The following is a 21,443-nucleotide window of genomic DNA, read 5'->3' as shown; positions in this document are numbered from 1 at the left end:
TGGGAAGGTGGAAGTCCTTATTTCTTGGACATGGTTCATGCAATTGGCGAAGTTGGTCCTAGCTTCACACCTCCATCCTGCAAAGTTTTGTGTATGAAGGAGCTGAATAATGAAGCGGTATGCATAGAGCAAGAGTTGCTAACCTCTAGGCGAGAAGTTCGCAGAAGAAGAGAATGGCCTCATGGCTTGAGGACATACCTCACTTCTCGAAGGTAACACAACCCCCTTAATAGACCCAGCCTTTGGACAAGTAGAAAAAATATGGTTGCACACTATGTGTGATGGCTGGTCTGATACTCAGTGTCGACCTTTCATCAATGTCATGGTCTCATGCATATATGGCTCAGTCTTCTTGAAGCCAATGGATACAAGTAGACAATATAAGTCAAGGGAGTACATATTTGAAGTATTGAATGATGCAATTCTCGATGGTGGAACTTATAATGTGGTGCAATTGTGTATGGACAATGCATCTAACTGTGTGTGAGCAATTGGTGGAGCAAGAGTGCCTCCATATTTTCTATACTTGGATGTACACACCATTGCCTTAACCTCTTGTTTGAGGACAGCGGATAGATTGCATGGGTGAAGCCAGTGTTGGCACATGCCATTATAGTTGTGACATGTGTTAACCGGAATCACACTATGTAAACTTTGTATAGAAAAGGAATTGGTGAAACCTACACAAACTCGGTTTACTTATATGTTTAAAATGTTAGCAAACTTGTTGGATGAAAGACTAGCGATGGATTGCACCACATGGTTGTCAGCTATGAGTATTGCAAAAAGAAGGTGTCACGCACTATGAAAGCACAGCAGGTGTCCTCCATTGTATTGGGTTCTTCGTTTAGCAAGATGCAAGACTCATTGTGCAGATTTGTGTATCTATTTTGAAGATCCTTTGCCTAGCTAATAGGGAAGGGGCTATGATGGGGCTTGTGTATGAGCTTACTAATCAAATGGTGGAGAAGATACAAACTATACATGGGGTTAACTCCTCAAAGTTAGCAAATGTCATAGCTTTTTTGTTGATAGGTGGGATATGATGCACTCTCCATTGCATGCAGCAGCTTTTGTTTTCTATTCTATTTGGAGAGAGAAATCCAGATGTTGAAAACGATGGCTAGATGGATGTTATAAAGCGATACACAAAGTATGATGTTGAGAACCAAGGCATCTTTTGTGATGAGTTGGATATTTATAAGTCAATGTCAGGCACATTTTCTCATGCTATTGCAAGGATGAGCAGAGGATGCACCAAGGGGTGAAATGGTGGAAGACAATGTTGGGGCCCATACACCAAAATTGTAGTAGTTGGCTCTTCGAATGCTCTTGCAAGGCACATGTGCTCCTCCTTGTGAGAGGAACTGGAGCAAATTCTCTCTAAACAATACTAAAAGAAGGAATAGGTTGCTTCCAAAGAATACAAAGAAATTAGTATACATCCATACAAATTTGTGTCTCATCTCCAAAATCAAGGAAAGGTGAGAAGATAGAAGTTACCTTGGATACTATCAACAAGGAGAAGGATGGTAAGAGGCTGCTTGCCTTGAAAGAGATACAGAGGGACAAGAGGAGACTCCAGCCCCGCTTGTTACAAGGACGGGTGGTGCTGCAGCTTCAAGTAGTTCCAGTCTTTGGGAATCCCATGGCGAGGCAAATGAGAATATTACTAACCGGGATGATGCGGATGATGATGAGGATATTGCTGGCACTAGTGCTGATTATGATGATGATGATGATGATCAGGGTGAGGATGAGGATGAGGATGCGAATGGAGCTTGAGTCTTTAGGCTCATCATTTGTGAATCGTCATGCATTTGATCTTGATTCCCGGGCTGTGAGTCCCTTGCTTATAAGTTAGCCTTTTCTTTGATGTTTCGGTGTAGTACCTACTTCCAAGTTTCTATTACCTACTACTTTGTGTCTACAGATTATATGTTAATGTGCCACTGTCCAAACTCCAATGCATCGCGCCACTTTGATGATTGATCTATCACTATGTATCAGAGACTTTGAGTCTGGACTCTTTCATGACTTTAAAATTAATACTAGATTGGAGTTTGAAGTTTGAAGTTGACATTTTTGTAACTCTGACAAATAAATGTGTACAATGTATATTTTCTTGTTTTTTTTTTCATGTATGGTTCAGCCCCTAGGGCTGAACCATACTCCAATCATAAATCCGTACCCATATGCATTTGCCATATGGTAATGTACGGAAATATCTATACTTGCCTCATTACAAGCATGATACATTGCTTCAGAGTGTACCAAGAATCCTTCAAAGTCTAGCAGGACCAATTGTGAGGTATAATTGATCTCTAATTGACCTCTTCACTAAAAGTGAAATCAAACATACAGCTTGTGCATCGTGTGTATCCCATCTTCTCTGCTTTGGAGCAATACCAATATATTCAAAACAACCAGACAACAAGGATTCTGTTTGAACAGTCACAAGCTCCACAAATATAACCGAATGGAAGCCCCTGGTGTGCTCCAAACAATGGTCTTCTCAGCCTGAGCCAAAACTGAGACTTATCAACCTCTGTAGGGGCTAGAAACACTTCAAATTGAATGTGCACCGACTAAAGTTATGTAGCACTACCCAAACATAAGAAATCCGTAGGCTTGTTGCTGCCTTCAGCCATACATCCAGAGCTTCTCCCCGCCTCTACCTTGCTTTCTTGCATGTATCGTGGTTTTCTTTTCGCCTAGTCTTCAGCCTCCTGCAGCCCCTCATTTTCTGTTTGTGTTTCGTGGTGAGAATCATTGTTTCCATCCGTACAGATTCCGTACATCTGTACGGTCGCCGTACAGATTCAACGTTTGAACCCGTTTCGCTTCCCGTACAGATCCGCAGGTTTTGCCGTACAGTTGTCTTTTCTTGTCTTCTCTGTCGTACAGTTTTCTGTACAACTATACGGAAGCAGTCAGGTTTCTCCGTACAGTCCCTGCTCTGGTTTACCGTACAACCTGTCAGTCCTTTTCGTGCCCCGTTAGCTTTTCTCCATTTGGTACCTGTTCAATCCTTTAGCCTCAATGGCAGAAACAAGCAAGTATTATGTCAAGAGAGCACTCTCTCCTGAACCTAAAAGACAATCCAGGAAAACTTCGCCCCCCATAGCTTCTTCATCAGAAGATGCTTCCTATGTGTTTGACATGTTGAATGAGGATTTTCAACAAAGTAGAAGAGAATGGATTCTACCTGCTCCGGATCTTACTTACAAGATGAAGTTGCCTTCTCTTGTGCATCCTTTGAAGAAGCTCTCTCAAACTGCAGTTATCATCTTTTTTCCAGGCAAAATACCCTCGGCTAATGATGTGGGACAATAGGTGAATTCTCTCCTAGGTGGATGCTATGTAGAAGGAGTCTATTTTGCGTCTCGAGGATTTTATGAAGTTCATCTTTTGGATGCCTTGACAAAACAAAAGATGCTGGAAATGTCCCCTTTGTTTTTTGGTCGTCAAATGGTGCACATCATGCCCTGGTCCCTTAATAAGGACTATCAGAATCTCATCAACCATCATTGCCCTATATGGGTTGAAGTGGTTGATTTTCCAGATTACATGAGAACAGAGCTTCCAGGCTTAGCCATGACATTGGGACAAGTGATATGTCCCCCTTGTCCCACAGGTAATAAAAATCATTTTTGCATCTTATGGGATACTAATAGACCAACCGCCTCTAATATTGCAGTTGAGATTGATGCAGTACAGGGGCTGATCACGGGTCTACTCCAGGGTCTTCTTCGATATTTTCAACCTGTTCTAGTCCCTAAGGCCCATCTTGGGTTTTTGCAGCTCTAACCAATACATCCATGGTCAAGGCCCATTGATCGAAACATTCCAACAGATCTAAAAGGTTGCTCTGGTTGCAACTTCCAAGTAGCTTGTGGCCAAGCCACCTTAGCTCAGAAGTTTCAGTTCCTGCTCTTTTTTTTTTTGCAATGAAAGGAACCTTCTATTAATGCCTGAAAGATTTCATACAAGACAGCAGCCTCGAAGGTGCTGAGTAAGGTAAATTTTGGAAAAGGCTGAAAGAAAGAAACCGGCTTGTTCCAGAGAAACCCAGCTCACTGCCTAGGGGATCTCTGGAACTGGGGCTAACAGCCAAGTGGGGGAACTATACAGTCAGCGAATCCCTCGCGGAGTGAAGATGTTGAAAACACCTGCAGGCCAAGCCTTGCAGAAACGAGCACGCCTCTCGATAGTCGCCCTGGAGCTTGGAGTCCCACGCTCCCAGGTGGACCGTGAGTGTAAATGATATCCTGCTAGATGGCAACTAGGGTAGCCGAGGGTGGAACCGGGTGCTCACCCATCACAAGACTGCAGCGAGCCACCCAAATGGTCCAAGCCGTGATGCTGGCGAGGTCTCTCCTTAAAGCCCGCTCACGCTCCTGAAGGGTCCTCCTCCGACTAAGGGCGTGAGCCTGCAGCTCCTCAGTGCTCCTTTGAATCACATCGGCCAACCCTCACACGGTGCCATCTCTGACTGCTCCCAAATCCCTGTCATGACCTGCTGAATCTCCTCGTCCTACAAGAGGTCTTCAGCAATGTGGACCCCCTTCTGGGGGAGACCTCGGCGGGGCTGATGCAAGTGGAGTATCGCTAGAGAGTGGTCTGACATCGTGGTACCTGCCAGAATCCCAGTAGATCCGCCTTCGTGTAGTACCCAGTTCCCAACATAGATACGGTCTAATCTCTCTAGCAATCCATCGTGTCTCCTCTGTCCAAAGGAGAAGAGAGGGCTGCCAGGTGTCCTGCTGAAATTTGGCTCTCTCCACGGGTCTCTGCCACTGATCATGAAAATGAACTGCTCCCAGGTGTTACGCTTTGCTGCTGGCATCTCAGAGAACGATGCGCCGCCCTGCTTGTCTTCCACAAACTCGAGGTTGTTGAAGTCACCTCCAACAATCCAGGAGTCTACATCCGGAAGACACTTTGACAGCCTCCTCCAAAAGGTCGGGCGGTGCTGTCTACACGCTGGGGCATACACGTTCAGGATCCCAATCTTGGACTCTCCTGTCGGAACTCCCATCCAAACTGCCCAACTTGGAATGAGCTCACCTTGATCGTAGACCTCTGGAGCCAAAGTCTGTGAGACTGAGATGCAGGCCCCTTCGCTCCGTCCTACTGCGGGGGACCACTCCTCTGGACCTCTCCCTGGGAGAAGGTGATGGCGTCGTCTGATGTTTGCGGTTGAAAACATGTGCTCTTGAATCATAAGGATGTCCACTGCCCACCCTACCATTGCCCTCTGCAACTCCTGCCAGAGTATCAGGTACTGTGGCTGGCTACGAACACGATCATGGAGCCCGTGTACGTTCCAACTCACTATGATTCAGCTAATGAGGACGGGGGAGTCAGGAACAAGGCTCTCCTGTGAGTGGGTGCCTGTCCCAGAAAGATTGCCTTATGTGATTTTGTCGGGGGTTTAGAGGGCGAGTAGTCAGTGTCTGTGCGGCGTCGTATTAGAGTGGATACCGGCTCAATACCGATCTTCCGTGCCCACTTCATCATGAAGGAGGCTTCCACCCCGAACAGCTCTGCACACTTCTAGAGGAGCTAGAAGTGTGCCTGCTCCACCTTTGCCTTCAGTGGCAATCTGATAACTCTTGTCGCCAAACCACACACCAGCTCCTCGTGCGTGAAAGTCAACTGAAAGTCCCTCCGCGCCATGGGCGTACCAAAGGTCTAGTCCCTGTGGCCCCATCCACTCATCCATCATGAGTGTAATCTGATTTTCCAAAATAGTATCGAACACCTCCGGGGACCACTTCTCCAACCCTGTGGAGGCAAACGAAAATCTCCAAACGGGGTGTGTCTGAGATCCCACTGCACTGATCAAACCCCCATTCTGGGGCTGAAGGACATGAGCGTTACCTCCAATGGTAGAGGATATGAGTCCGAAATCTCCAGATAGTTCCAGGGTCCTAACCTCCATAAGTCCCGTGGTAGGGGATGCCCAGGCTGGAGGTTGGGAGCTGCTGACCGGGAGGACGAGCCTCGTCCCTCAAGATCCCTCCTTCAACGGACCTTCTCCTGTGATGAGGAAGCACAAGGGAGCATCAACGTTCCCTAGCCTGCTAGTAGGGGTGACTGCTGAAGTGGAAAGGGGGGCGGCAAGAGAGGGAGGGGTAGGGACGCGGGGGATGGAGGGAGGGGGGCGGGTGGTAAGAGTGACCATAGAAGGGGGGCCGAGGGGGGGGAGGGGGTGGGGGGAACCTTGGAGGGGGGGGGGGGGGGGGAGTGAAGAGGAAGAGGGGGAGGGTCTAGGGGGGGAGGGGGAGGGGGAGCAGGAGGCATAAGGACGACCTCAGGCCCTCCCTGTTGATCAGGCTCACCGGGGATCTGGATCGGCTCCTCTACGGCCCTCGTCGGGCTAGCGTCTGCGGCATTCACCATTGTCGCATCTGAAGCTCATGGGGCTCGCTGCTGTTGCAAGGGTGGGTGCGGAGGCTGAACCTCCGAAGCTGGAGGACCGTCTGAATGGGCAGTGGCCCCTATCGTTGGAGGAGGTGGCTCCTATTGTTCCTCCTCCGAGGCCTCTCGGTCAGCCTTGTCTCTCTCTCTGCGATTGGCCCTCTGCCTGCGGTGCTTGCGGGCCTGCTTTTGATGAGGCAAAAGCCACCTTCTTCCCTCGATCAATGAAGGGAGTCTAGAAAGCGAAGGGAAAAGGGGGACTGCTTTGGGGAGAGGCTAGGACCTCGAAGAAGATTTGCGGGAGAAGCATCACTGGTCCTAACCAAGATTGGATCTTGTATAGCATTGGCTGCAACCTGAGAAGGGTCTGAAGCATTGTGGGATTGCCAGCAGGCCCACTAGGGGTGGGGTTCGAGGTGGATGAAAGCCCTTCTTGATCTACACTCTCGCACTCATTGCAACCCAATAGGGGCTAGCAACAAGTATATAATGTGCAACTGGTGCCGAAAGGTGAGGCGAGGAGCGAGGGGCAACCTTGCTAAACTCAGCAGGATAGATCAAAGGCCTCCTCGATATGGCCACCTATGAGCATTTCGTGCAACTCCTTGCATACATAGTCGAGACCCCCCGAATCTATCTATTTGAAAAGCCTAGCCTCTGCATAGTGTCCTCTAGAAAAGACCACCCCATCTTGTCATAAGACTTCTCGAAATCCAAAAGAAGGATCATGATAGGCCGATATTTCTCTTGGGCTCAGTCAACTCATGTGTGCATCTCGTAAATAAGAGAGTGATGTGGGGTTTCAACCGCCAGCTCAAGACCTTGACTAAGATCTTGTAAGCGATATCCATTGGCGGATGTCAGACACCCACTCCTTTTGGAATCAAAAAGATCCAACCATGACTCAAGGACCGAGGGAGAGAGCCAGAGTCGAGAGCCAGAGTTGAAGATTTCATGAAAAGCTAGCTAAAAGGGTGTGAATGTGCTCCCAGGAGCACCTAAAGAACGACAGTGTCAATCCATCCTCTCTGAGGAGGGAGGGCCTTGAGGGCCTTCCAAAGCTATGAAAGGTGCCTCCACCTGTTTGGGCATGCTGGAAGAGACCATTGTCAATATGTGAGCCTAGACTATTTCTTGGGCTGCAAGGAATGACTCCTTGGACTAGAGGAATTGCTGATAGAAGTCTGTTGACAACTCTAGGATCTGCCGCAGGTTTGAGTGCATCTGTCCGCTCTCATCTAGCAAATGTTGAAGTTGTGTCCCTACTGGGCGAGGGTCAATGGTATGGAAGAAATGCCTCGTCATCCTGTTGTCCCAATCGTGCCTAGGAAGAGTAATACGAGAACTGAGCTCGGCAGATTTTCATGGCCAAGATGTCGGACCTCGTGCTCTCATATCGATCTACGAGCCATGTGAGGCTAGGTCGTGCTTTCAAAGCCGCTGAATAGTGGCCAGATCCCCTCTCAGTGCTCTCTTCCACTCTTGAAGTGAGTGTGCTGCCACTGCGACTGGAGCTCCTCATTGCTCCTTTGAATCGTGTTTACCACTACAAGTATCCCAACTGCCCCTAAGGGGGCTTGCTGGATGTTGCCAGATCTTTGTGTCTGCCTGTTGCACCTCCTCTTCCTAGAGTAAAGCATCTAGGATATAGACCTTGGTGAAGCACAATCGGGGAATGATCTGACATCGTTGTACAACATAAAACCTGCCAAGACGCTCTAGTAGGCCATTTTGTCTCCGTTGACCAAAGGAGAAGCGAAGGGTATCGGGAAGTCTAGAGAACCCCACCTCTTTCCACAAATCTCGGCCACTGATTGCAAAGATGAAATGCTTCTACGTGCTCCTCTCAGCTGCTGGCATCCCTGCGGCTTCGTCCTGCTTGTCCTCCTCAAGCTCTAGGTTGTTGAAGTCTCTTCCAACAATCAAAGAGTCAATGCCTTGGAGGCTCTTAGTAAGCCGCCTTTGGAAAGCCGGGCGCTGCTGTCTGCAAGCCGGGGCTTGAACGTTCAAGATCCAATCATAGCCAAGCATGCAGTGTTGTATGGGGGATACCCAATTAGGGATCCTCAAGTTGTATGTGACTTCTTGATGAAGAAGTCCAATAGGCCAATCGCACAGTTGAGCTGCCCCCCGCGCAGTCCCCCCTCCCCCCCTTTAAAAAAAAACATAAATAAATAAAGTAAAAAAATAAAATAAAAACAAAAAAGGGGGAAAAAACATATATTTAAATACCTATTATGCATAAAACGTTTTTACACACGTTTTGGGTTGCCCTGAAACGTTTCCGAAACCCTGAGATGCATTTTGAAACTTACCGTTTCAAAAATCCTTGCCTACTATGTTGAAGATTGATGCCTTTTTTACCAGCCAGGGAGTGCATAATAGTCCACACGAGAGCACCCTCTAGTGTCCTTTGTGTCGATGACATGTTGCTCAATTGGACAAATCTTGGAAAAATTACAGATTTCAAGGCTGAATTGTAGTGGACTTTTGATATGTCTGATTTGGGGCCGCTTCATTATTGTTTGGGCATCCAATTTGTGCAGGATGACAGAGGCATTGGGTTATTGCAGTCCGTTGGCTGGTCTAGAGAGGTGTTCATGACAAGAAGGATTTCATGATGTACAGAGAGGCAAAGAAGGGAGTTTGGGGAGAAAAGGTGTGAGGGGATTTTGGTGAGGATAGGCTGTTAAGGAAATTTGGCAGGAAGATTTTGGGAGTGGGATTTTCTAGAGGAGGCTATGAGGGAGGTGTGGGGAACATAGGATGTTTGGGGGTTGGTGGGGTGGCTGCTCAAAAGGAGGAAGACTGAGAGATGTAGAGACGGGGGGCATTAATGAAAGGGAAATGGCTATGGCCGGTGGTCCAAGAAAGGGTGGGGCAAGGAGGAAGGCTACTCACACAAGGCTGGGTGGTCTAGAGGTGTGTTTTGGCAAGAAGGAAATCATGTACCCCTACACCTTGAGTTCGATCCAATAGGAGGAAGACTGAGAGATGTAGAGACGGGGGGCATTAATGAAAGGGAAATGGCTATGGCCGGTGGTCCAAGAAAGGGTGGGGCAAGGAGGAGGGCTACTCACACAAGGCTGGGTGGTCTAGAGGTGTGTTTTGGCAAGAAGGAAATCATGTACCCCTACACCTTGAGTTCGATCCAATACTTCAGGATAAGAAGATGGCCTCTTTGACACCTAAACTTTGAAGATCACCCATTGCTTTCATTAAGCTTCTCAGTGTTGTTGGAGAGGCCTTTGGGCATGTCCTTAAGATTCCGGATCTATGTCCATGAGTACAATTACCTTTTAGGGAGATGTACTCAAAGTCCATGAGTACAATTCCCTATCTTGTCAATGAGTACAATTACCTTTTAGGGAGATGTACTCAAAGTCCATGTCTTGGTACAAAGCACTTATATTCTTGATGATTATGTTCTTTTACTGACACTGGGAGGGGCTTCTTTTTAGACAGATTGAAGTGTCTGTTTATTAGAACCAGTGCCTCATTTGTAGGCAGTTTGACGCCTCACTTGCGACAGTGACAAGAGGACCAAACAAACCAAGAATCGCTACAAACAGTGCCTGTGGTGTCCTCTCTGTTCCTCCTTCACTCCTAGCCTCTTGCTCCACATCTTAGAGATAGTTTGACGTCGCAGAAGACATGTCTAACTTGCCACCCAGCAGACATCCATATACCCCTCCCCCCCAAAAAAAAAACAAAAAAAACCGAAATTGTTGTCTCTTGCACTACTATCACAGAGATCGAGGCGTTAGAGGTTGAGAAGCCCACCTAGAAGATATGGTGGTGAGCTCCTGCACACTGACGCATGCTCTCAGTGTGTAGAGCTGATCATGAAGTTGCGCCGAAGGAGGGAGATCATGAGAGATAGTACATCCTTCAGTCTTTAATGGACTGATTGACATCGTTCTTTGGCAAGAGCACAAGCTTATCAATAGATAGTGTACTAGAAGAGGGAAGCTTCTTTTTAACATTTTTTTTGGTCAGATGCTCTTGGATCTCATGTTGGAGTATGCATTTATGTTTCAGCTTATATTCTCCATGTTGTTTAGCACATGATGTTTTGTTTCCAGCCTGAGCTCAGTGAATTTTGTTGCTTATTGGTGGCTGTAAGATTAGGGTGCTCACCTATGCACCCAATTTTAAGGGTGATTGTGTTGTATTCTATAATTGGCTGCTCCAGACTGATTTCTATGAAGGGGGGGGGTGGGGTGGATCATCCATTTGATATGAGGGGAAGAAAGGAAGGTGGTGTTGTACCTTCTGAAATAGTAACACAGGAAGAGTTCCTTCTTAGAGCAAGAGGCAAAGATTGTTGCAGGATATCATTCTTACCCGGGCCAGGATCCAGGGCTCTTCCTGCACAACCGAGGCTAGAAGAGAAGAATCTATGAGGGAATAGGATCATGGATTGTTCTTTTCACTCACTTTACTCAGGATTGTCTTGGCAGTTGCATACTCCAGGCTGTATTTCTTTGATTTATTGTTATTGTATGAGGTATTTCACAGAAGCTTGTAATTTGGCTATGCTTACTAGAAGTCACTTTTTGGCACAATAAAACCCCCCCACCTTTTTGGCCGGCCTACAACCTCCACCATCTATCGTACCTTGCCTCCATTCAGAGTCTCCAACGTTATCTTTAAGGTAAGGCAGTCCATGTCCTGGTCCTCTACAACTAGATAGATCTTCAGTATCCTATCACCTATGTGGAAGCCGCTATTGTCGGGGGTCTAAACAGAGCCAAATTGTACACCAATTGAAAGAACAAAGCCGTTGTATTCCTTAGGTAGACTAGAGAATGTCAAGGTGATTGAGAACTGTGTGGCACATGGTGCTTGGTCTCCATATTATTTTACCATGGTACCATGAGATTGCAAAAACCAGTGGTGGAAATTAAATAGACTGGGCTCTGCTGGAGCAAAAGTTGAGGCATCTCAATGGTGGTGAGCTGGAAAGAAACCTCCCCACCCATATATAGTCACGTCTTGGATGTGGTTACCTCCAATGCAAGGCTGGCCTGGCACCAATCTCGAATCTGGGAGGAATGTGGGGATGAGGCAAGCAATGCATCCTACTGCCACTCCTTCTGGAAGCTCCTGTACTGTGTGTTCAAACTGTTGTTTGTCAATGAAAGAGACAGCGATTTGGATGGCTGTTGGCATTGAGGGTTTTTCCATTTGAGCTCTTGGGCAAGACTGATAGGCAGAGTTTGGTCCTCATATGATATCTAGTGCTTGCATATGTATTTGGTTATTATAACTTGCTGCAAAAGTCTGGAGTCTCATAGCTAGAAATGCTTGGGGATTCATTTATGTTTTTCCTACAGTAATTACGCTAGCTACAAGTAATTTTGATGACTACACTTTATTTTAAGTTCTATATGAGGTGGTGATGTGACTTATTTTCCCCACTGTTGACTCATGCAGCTTGTTGATCGTTGCCTGAATTCTGTTTCAGAGGAACAACTGCAGAATGCGTGAGTGAGAAGAGCTTCTGCTTCATCTATATCTTATTGTAATTATTATGAAGGATGCATGGAATCAAACAAATACAGAGTTAAGGGGTGAGGATAAGGTCAATAAGTTGTCTGTTTGTATCTAAAAGCTTCTATGTGACAGGAATGCCCAGTGTTTGAAATGGAAGCAGTACGACCTTAGATTGCTGTCTTAAGAAAATTTCCCAGCCCAAATACATGCGAACTTTAAGAAACATGAAAAATCACAAAAACAGCTGAATAAAAATGCCAGGTTAGATGTGTATGTTGACCAGATATTGACCACACTGGCTCTCATTAGAGCTTCCATTAACTCCAATAAATGTAAATTACTATGAGTTAGCACTTTCATGCCTTTGTTATAACTTCTTTGAATGCAAATGATAAAACCTGTTACAGTTTAAAGTACAAAGATGCATCCGGAGTGATGGCCAAGAATTGATTTTCTAAACTGAGAAATAGCTAAAGACAACTAGCAAGGTGACTTGTAATTCCATTTCATGCCAAACGCAGAGGGAGTAAAGAAAAAAACACAATTCCTTACCTTCAGAAAACTGGATGCTCTATTGCTGGCTGTTCTAGAGTTGATTGTGCATCTACCTCACTATCTCGGACTTTGTATGATATGATATTCTGTGCTTAGAGGTATGATCTCCCAAATTGATCATTGTTAGAGATCGAGACCGTAACACACGTCACTCCATCCATCTTGACTACCTCTGCCACTGGAGAGGTAAAGGTACCTCAGTAACCACACCAAAAAGGGCTCCAATGGTAGGAAGGAGATGATGATACACCTGAGGAAGTCCAAAAATATGATGAAACCGGAGGTGATTCTCTTGTCTTCCTCTACTGGATCAAAGCCCAATGAATGGGTGCAAGCAAGATCTTTCTGGAACTAAGGGATAGGGGACTGGCTGCCAAAATAGAAAAAGTAGTCTCAAAGACCACTTGGAAGAAACCCTGCACCAAGAGTTGAACATCCTGAATATGTGCAAAAAGATCCCAGGGAAGGGTTGCCAACATCCAATGTCTAGAAGGATGAGAATCATGGATGTGCGCAAACTGAGTGATGGCGCTCTCGACATCAACGTCCTTCTTGACTTGCTGCAATGCATCTTCAAAAAGAAGATATGTTCTCATGGCCAGTGGGAGGGAAGAGGGATTGGATAAATGTGAAACCATTCACCACGGAGGGTTGCCTTGAAGCTTGCAAAAAACACTATCCACTGTTGATAATTCTTCCTGCTTGTTCTCTTCTGGATCTCGTCCGAATCCTGTGTAGTCTCTGCATAGTTGCACTGTGTTGTCATGGTTTTCTTGTCTCTATCATTATTACGTGCCTTTCCTACAATGTGCACACCATAATCGTTGACCGCACAGCTTTTGACGAACAAAGATGACTTGCCAGCACCTCTTTGACTAACTGCACTATGCCACACCTTGCTACGATCTGCTTGCTCTATGAGGTGGTGATGTGACTTATTTTCCCCACTGTTGACTCATGCAGCTTGTTGATCGTTGCCTGAATTCTGTTTCAGAGGAACAACTGCAGAATGCGTGAGTGAGAAGAGCTTCTGCTTCATCTATATCTTATTGTAATTATTATGAAGGATGCATGGAATCAAACAAATACAGAGTTAAGGGGTGAGGATAAGGTCAATAAGTTGTCTGTTTGTATCTAAAAGCTTCTATGTGACAGGAATGCCCAGTGTTTGAAATGGAAGCAGTACGACCTTAGATTGCTGTCTTAAGAAAATTTCCCAGCCCAAATACATGAGCCCAAATACATGAGAACTTTAAGAAACATGAAAAATCACAAAAACAGCTGAATAAAAATGCCAGGTTAGATGTGTATGTTGACCAGATATTGACCACACTGGCTCTCATTAGAGCTTCCATTAACTCCAATAAATGTAAATTACTATGAGTTAGCACTTTCATGCCTTTGTTATAACTTCTTTGAATGCAAATGATAAAACCTGTTACAGTTTAAAGTACAAAGATGCATCCGGAGTGATGGCCAAGAATTGATTTTCTAAACTGAGAAATAGCTAAAGACAACTAGCAAGGTGACTTGTAATTCCATTTCATGCCAAACGCAGAGGGAGTAAAGAAAAAAACACAATTCCTTACCTTCAGAAAACTGGATGCTCTATTGCTGGCTGTTCTAGAGTTGATTGTGCATCTACCTCACTATCTCGGACTTTGTATGATATGATATTCTGTGCTTAGAGGTATGATCTCCCAAATTGATCATTGTTAGAGATCGAGACCGTAACACACGTCACTCCATCCATCTTGACTACCTCTGCCACTGGAGAGGTAAAGGTACCTCAGTAACCACACCAAAAAGGGCTCCAATGGTAGGAAGGAGATGATGATACACCTGAGGAAGTCCAAAAATATGATGAAACCGGAGGTGATTCTCTTGTCTTCCTCTACTGGATCAAAGCCCAATGAATGGGTGCAAGCAAGATCTTTCTGGAACTAAGGGATAGGGGACTGGCTGCCAAAATAGAAAAAGTAGTCTCAAAGACCACTTGGAAGAAACCCTGCACCAAGAGTTGAACATCCTGAATATGTGCAAAAAGATCCCAGGGAAGGGTTGCCAACATCCAATGTCTAGAAGGATGAGAATCATGGATGTGCGCAAACTGAGTGATGGCGCTCTCGACATCAACGTCCTTCTTGACTTGCTGCAACGCATCTTCAAAAAGAAGATATGTTCTCATGGCCAGTGGGAGGGAAGAGGGATTGGATAAATGTGAAACCATTCACCACGGAGGGTTGCCTTGAAGCTTGCAAAAAACACTATCCACTGTTGATAATTCTTCCTGCTTGTTCTCTTCTGGATCTCGTCCGAATCCTGTGTAGTCTCTGCATAGTTGCACTGTGTTGTCATGGTTTTCTTGTCTCTATCATTATTACGTGCCTTTCCTACAATGTGCACACCATAATCGTTGACCGCACAGCTTTTGACGAACAAAGATGACTTGCCAGCACCTCTTTGACTAACTGCACTATGCCACACCTTGCTACGATCTGCTTGCTCTATGCCCCCCCCCCCCGGCTTATTGGTTAAAGATACTATGTCTCCTTCTCTACTATTACTACTACGTATATAATACATTCATATAAGCTTCCTTGCATGGCTTCATCTCCAACTCTAGTACGTAGTCGCGTGAAGAGACCCTATCCTTGCAGCTTTTCTGGGGAAGAGGACCTCGTAGGGGCAGCTAGAAGGGAGGCAGGTGTGAGGAGTGGCAAAGACAATAGTAGCTATCTAAGGGTCTATTTACTATTTGTATTTGTGGCAAAGCACAACCTAGTGAGAGTAATCATAGCACCAGCAGCCCAACATGGATGGAAATCTTCTAGATGGGACACCGAGGATTATGGAGCAGCCAGCATGCTTTGTCATGAAAGGAAAGGAAATTTAGTTCTGGAAGCTGACCTGATCAATTGAAGCCCAAAACAGGTTCCCAATGATTTATTCTGCCCAGATAGTGCATACATTTGCAAAAAGGCTGTATCTGTATAACCACATTGATATGTGCCAAAAGAAAATAATAATTGCTCTTTTTGTGCATACCTTGATTATCATTTGCAACATCGAGTCAATGATTGCAGATAGAAAGATCGAAAGATATGAGGTGATGTCACCGGCCTTTGACAAACAAAGGGCAGTGTAACTGACTCTATTATCTCACAAATCTGAAATACACATTGCCATTGCCCAGAAACAAAACATAGAGCATATATCTTCACTGCATTGCATCATTGAACCATTTAAGACAAGGGAGGCTAGAACGCCCCTACTCAAAAGCATGAAAAGTGACACCTGTTGGCCCCAACACTTGGCGCCCCTTGCGGTATTTATTTAATTACTGGTTAGCTCAAATACAAGGGACTCCCTTCAAGAGCTCACCCGCAGGTGCGACCCAGTACAATGCCAACCCATGGCTGTGCCAGTGACCAACTCCCAGTGCTATTCTCCTTGTTCCTTTCAATAGCCATGCATAACACAAGTAGAACAACCTGATAGCATGCCAAGCAATGCATTCACATATAGCCAAGCCATTACTGAGCCCAAGGCTTGCCACTGCACCCACAGGAAGAGAGTACCACAACCAGTGCCTCAATCCTCTTCCGGGCCAATGGCAGGGCATCCAACCTTGCAGAATCTCAGCAAGAATGACAGTAGCATAGAGAAGAAGAAGAAGGTAAGAATCCAGCCAACAGAAAGAGCCTGTTTCAGCCCAGAACATCCCCAGAAGTTGGTTGAACAGCAGACAACAAACTATGGTAGGAGGGAGCTGCCTATGAGTGACTTCCAGCACCAGAAAAGATCAAGAAAGAGAGGGTTCAGCAAGCTGAAACAGATCCGCCATGATTGCGCCCACCAGAATGGAGATTCCAGCCCACCAGCACCTCAGTTTTTAGTGCGCCTTGCACCAGGCAGGAGCAGGAAGTGAGGCGTCGAAGAATATGGGCTTGAACGCAAGAAAGGAAGACTTTTGTCATGAAGAAAGTCGAGAAAAGCTCCAGAAATGGCCCAGAATGGAAGCGTCCAGGTCTAGGAAGCATGCCAGCAGCAGAGAGCACCAAGGGGAGGAGAACTGTCACGAAGAAAGCTCCAAAATCGACTGTAGCCAGCCAGAGAGAAGCTGCAAAAATCCACTATCTTCAGAATGAGGGACTTCTTGTAGGGGTGAAGACTCAAAACAACAGGGAAAGGAAAGGAAGGGCTCTAGGCCCTTCCAGGGGCTTCCAGAGGTGACACCTAGGTGCCACAAGGCAAGCAGAGAGGCCAAACTAGCTCCCACACATACACATGGCAAAATGAGGCGTGGGATTTTAATGCCCCTAGGAGAGTCAAATGGCACACCCTAATGCCTGGGAACCAATGACCCTAGTTCGTAGGATCTCTAGGGGGTCAATTTTTAAAGGATGACCCCACTGAACCAAACCAATGACCTTAGAAATTGAAACCACTCTAATAGCACTAGGAGTTGCACTTATTGCACATGAAATCATAGGTACCTTTTGGGCATTAACTAAGGCCCCTAGCCTGGTACCCTAGGCTAAATTCAGTGACAGTTAGTTTGGACACTTCACCATCACCACCACGCCCCCATGACATACCCCCCTCTTGAAACAGCAAACTATCTTGTTTGCTGTCCCAAAATTACAGCAAATAGAAAAGGGTGTCACAATAGGCAGAAACAACCCATAATCCATAGTAGTACATCACATGAAGTACCAAAAATACAATGTACATACAGCAAGACTGCAGATCCATCCGTATGGCAGTGTATCAACCAACTGGAGTGTCATGATCACTCATAGAAGTCTCACGGCAGAAACATTGTCAGCATCAGTGCCTCGGGGAAACCGCAGTGTCACCAAGCGACCTCTAGATATCCTGTGAGCCAGTCTGCACTGTGGGAGCGGAGGTGCTCCCTCCTTATGAGAACATCCGGTAATGCTCTAGACTTGTGCTTTGCTGAACCCGAATGAGCTGCTACGGCAGTAGGCTCGAGACCAAATGCCTCTAGGTAGAGCTGTAAAACTTGTGGTGAATCTGCCAATTCACTCTCTTCCATCCAAATCGCATTGTTCGCAGGATAATTCTTGCACTTCACTCGATAGCGTTTAGCAACTCTACCATTAACCTTCCGATCCTTATGTGCCACATTTTTCTCAGGATTCAAGACCTCATCTTGCTCATCAACTTCAAGTTGCTCTTCAATCGGCATATCCTGTGGCACTTCTCCATGAAAAGGCTTCTACACGATAACATGGAAACCATCGTGGATGGTCCACTACTCAGGTAACTTCAACATGTAAGCTACCTCATTCATCTTCTCAAGAGCTTGAAAGGGGCCGTAGTACCTTATATTCAGCTTGGTGTACAGCTTTACCTTCCCTTTCTTGCTTCTGAGACGTGCCTTAAGAAACCGTAGCAGCACCCAATCACCTTCTGTGAAGACCAGGTTCCTCCGATGCTTATCTATAGCTCTTTTCTGCTTGTCCTGGCTGCATTGGAGGGCATACTTAACCTTTTCATAGGCTGCCCGCAAGTCCTCCACATACTCATCTACCACAAATATCTTCTCTTTTGTATGCAAAATAGGAGGAACCTTTCTCGCTCCTTCCACTATTTCAAACGGTGCCTTTCCCATGACCAGAAGGAGTGCAAGGGAGGTAAAAAACAAAGTCCATTGCGATGCTTTGCCATGGTTTATTTGGTATAGGCAAAGGCTGAAGTAAACCCGGCTGTTTCTGCCTGTTATACTTCACCTTTTGACAAGTGATGCATGTCCTGACATAAGCCTCAACATCCTTCCCTAGAGAAGGCCAATAAAAGCTCTAGTGCTTTGATCGTAGCCTCAATACCCCTATGCCTTGCATACGGTGGGGCATGACTTTCAGTGAGAGCACTTTACACCTCGATGGCTGCGTTACACACAGCTTTCCATGCATCATCATCCTCAATACCCTATGCCCTGCATACGGTGGGGCATGACTTTCAGTGAGAGCACTTTACACCTCAATGGCTGCGTTACACACAGCTTTCCATGCATCATCATAAATCCCTCCTTAAGTGTATACTGATCATGCCGATTGCCCTCCATAAGCTGATCATAAACACGTGCAAAAGCATCATCTGTAGCATACTGCTCCTTGATGGCATCAAGCTCATTGTGACAAGCAATAGTAACTGCAGATACCTGTGATTTCTTGGACATAGCTTCCGTACGTGACCTTCTGGAAAGCGCATCAGCCATTACATGTTTCTTTCCATCCACATGTACAATTTGAAAATGAAAAATGGAAGGAAGTTTGCCCATCTCATGTGCTTCTCTGACAACTTTCTCTGAGTGAGAAAGTATCGCAGCGATTGATGATCAGTTTGCACGTCAAAATCAGCACCTAAAATATAGTGCTTCCATACAATAAGAGCATGAATTACAGCTACCAATTCTTGCTCATACACATTCATGTTGTGTTCAGCATCTCCGAACAGCTTGCCCTCATATGCAACCACTTTGCCTTCCTGCATAAGCACTCCACCAACACTATTGCCGCTTGCATCACATTGAAGAACAAAAGGCTTTCGCAAGTCTAATAAATAATGACAGGTTCAGAGCATAGCTTTTCTTTCAGCTCATTGAATGCTGTAATTTCTTTCTTCCTCCAACGAAAAGGCATTGCCTTCTTGTGCAAAGCATGTAAGGATGAAGCTATCTCATCAAAATAGCGAATGAAGCGCTTGTAATATGAACACAAGCCAAGAAAACTACGGACTTCATGTAGGTTCTTCAATGGAGGCCAATTCTTAATTGCCTCAATCTTGGCAGGGTCCATCCTCACTCCATCTCGTGAGATGATGTGTCCCAGGAAATGTATCTCTTGCATGAAGAACTCACTCTTATTTGTGTTGACCAGCAAAATGTGTTTCCTGAGTTCTGCAAATACAACTGCCAAGTGTTGCCTATGCTCCTCTTCATCTTTCGAGTGCACAATAATGTCATCAAAGAATGTACCCACAAACTTCCTGTGCTCTCGGAAAATGCGATCCATCATGCGATTGAAGGTAGCAGGAGCATTAGTCAAACCAAATGGCATGACAAGGAACTCATAAAGCCCAAAAGTGGTCCTGAAGGTAGTCTTATGTACATCTTCGGGCCTGATTCGTATCCGATGGTAACCACTCTTCAAGTCAATGTGACTGAAGATGGCTGATCCCTCTAATCGATCCAAGATGTCATCGATGCGTGGAATAGGAAATTGATTCTTGATTGAGATCTTATTCAAAGCTTTGTAGTCAATACACATTCTCCAAGATCCATCCTTCTTCTGCACAAGTAGGATGGGAGAACAGTATGGAGAAGAGCTTGGTTGAATCAGCCCCTTCTGTAACAATTCATTCACCTGACACATGATCTCCTCCTGCTGTGCCGCACTCACCCTGTATGGTGGTCGGTTAGGTGGAGAACTTCCAGGAATGATATCAATGGTATGATCTTTTGGCCTCTCACAAGGTAACTGCTATGGGAGTTCATTTGAAAAACAATCTTGAAACTGAAATAAAAACTCAGTTTGCTGTTTTTCCAGCTTGGAAAAATTAGATTCATCCTCAACTGGATCCTCAACTGGTTCTTTTTCTTTGACAAAAATCAAATACGCTGAAAGATGCTTTTTCATTATAGAAGAAATCGCTGAAGCGGATACAACTGGGACTGATTCCCCTTTCGAGTTTACATCTATGACTTGGGTTTTACCCCTATAAGTCAAGGTAAGCTTCTTACCATGTGTATCAATGATAGCATGAACACGGTACATCCAAGGCATCCTCAGCAAAACATCACACTCAGGTAAAGGCATCACATAGAAATCCTCATAGTCCACATATCCCTAAATGTGAATCCGTAGCCTCCCTATGATAGGAGTGACAGGGGTACTAAGCTCCGGATTAGCCATGTTGGCCTCACAAAGAGGGCCAATCTCCTCTGGTCGAAGACCCAACTAAGCTGCAAGTTCAGGAGTAATGAAATTTGCTTTGGCTCCTGAGTCAAAGAAGTACAGACAATGCTGATCCCGTAGCTTGCCCCATGCTCTACATATCTCTGTCTTCTTCTCATCATGCTCACCCCCAATGATGTCAGGAATGTGGTCAGCACTTGGCTTGGGTTTCTTGCCTCTGGGGTCCTCTCTTGTGCCTTGATTAGAGTCGGCCCGAGTTGTTGCAGGTTCTTTCCTCTTCTTGTTAGGACAATTTGCTTCCCTATGACCCGTCTCTTTGCAGAGAAAACACCGCCCTTCAGCAAACAATTTATTCCTCTCTTCAGGAGTGAGAGAAGAGGGCTTCTGTTTTCTTATTTGATCCGCGACAAACTTTGATTTAAGAGGGACTTTTCCAGCTTGCTGTGGTTTCTTTGGCTCTTCCGTGAAGCTGCTTTTGAAACCTGAGACTCTGCCCTGCATGAGTAAGCTGTGTAACAATACTTTTCAACCTGCTCTGAAATGGGGATTGTTCTGTAAGAGCTCACAGGTAGAAATGCATCCCAAAACTTCTTGTTGTAGTCTTCTAGATTCTTGCATTCCCTAGCATTCAAGTTATGGCACTCAGTCATGACATCCACTTCAAAAGTAGTGGTGAGCCATGTGCCTGAGAATGCCTTCTTAAATTCAACCCATGTAGCAGGTGTCTGGCCCTAAAGGAGAAGGCTAGACCACCACTGCATCGCATTACCCTTGAGAAATGTGGCTGCCTTCCTGATTTTCGAGGACTCTCTGAAGTAACCTCCAACAAAAGCCAAGTCAAATTGCTGCAAGAAAGTAAGAGCCTTCATCCTATCTGCATGTCCATTGAAGGTCTCAAACTTCACTGCTGCCCCCCCTTCCTTGTAATCCTTCATCTTGAGCCTAGGCTCCAGCTGATCATAGCCAAGGGGCTGCAAATAAAGAGTCTTCTGTCCTTGGGGTCCTTCTGGAGCTTGA

At 45.7% G+C, this 21,443-nt stretch overlaps 1 protein-coding gene across 13 annotated transcripts in view; it reads left to right on the top strand.

The window, feature by feature from the left end:
• LOC147883049 (uncharacterized) overlaps window positions 1-21,443 on the top strand; it is a 262,662-nt gene that overhangs the window by 183,785 nt on the left and 57,434 nt on the right. For all 13 annotated transcript variants that reach the window (XR_015543772.1, XR_015543771.1, XR_015543775.1 and 10 more), the window contains one exon: window positions 13,444-13,493. Coding sequence is in view for 8 of the 13 variants with exons in the window: in XM_087399419.1 (XP_087255545.1) it covers window positions 13,444-13,493 (50 nt within the window). In the remaining 5 variants the exon portion in view is untranslated. The remainder of the gene's footprint in view (window positions 1-13,443; window positions 13,494-21,443) is intronic.

The sequence above is a fragment of the Dipteris shenzhenensis genome, chromosome 28 (genome assembly GCF_047967505.1).
Source record: "Dipteris shenzhenensis isolate YYH24624 ecotype China chromosome 28, Dip_SZ_1.0, whole genome shotgun sequence".
Classification (NCBI taxonomy): domain Eukaryota; kingdom Viridiplantae; phylum Streptophyta; class Polypodiopsida; order Gleicheniales; family Dipteridaceae; genus Dipteris; species Dipteris shenzhenensis.
The sequence above is the reverse complement of the archived record's forward strand: the minus strand, read 5'-3'. Positions and strand labels throughout refer to the sequence as shown.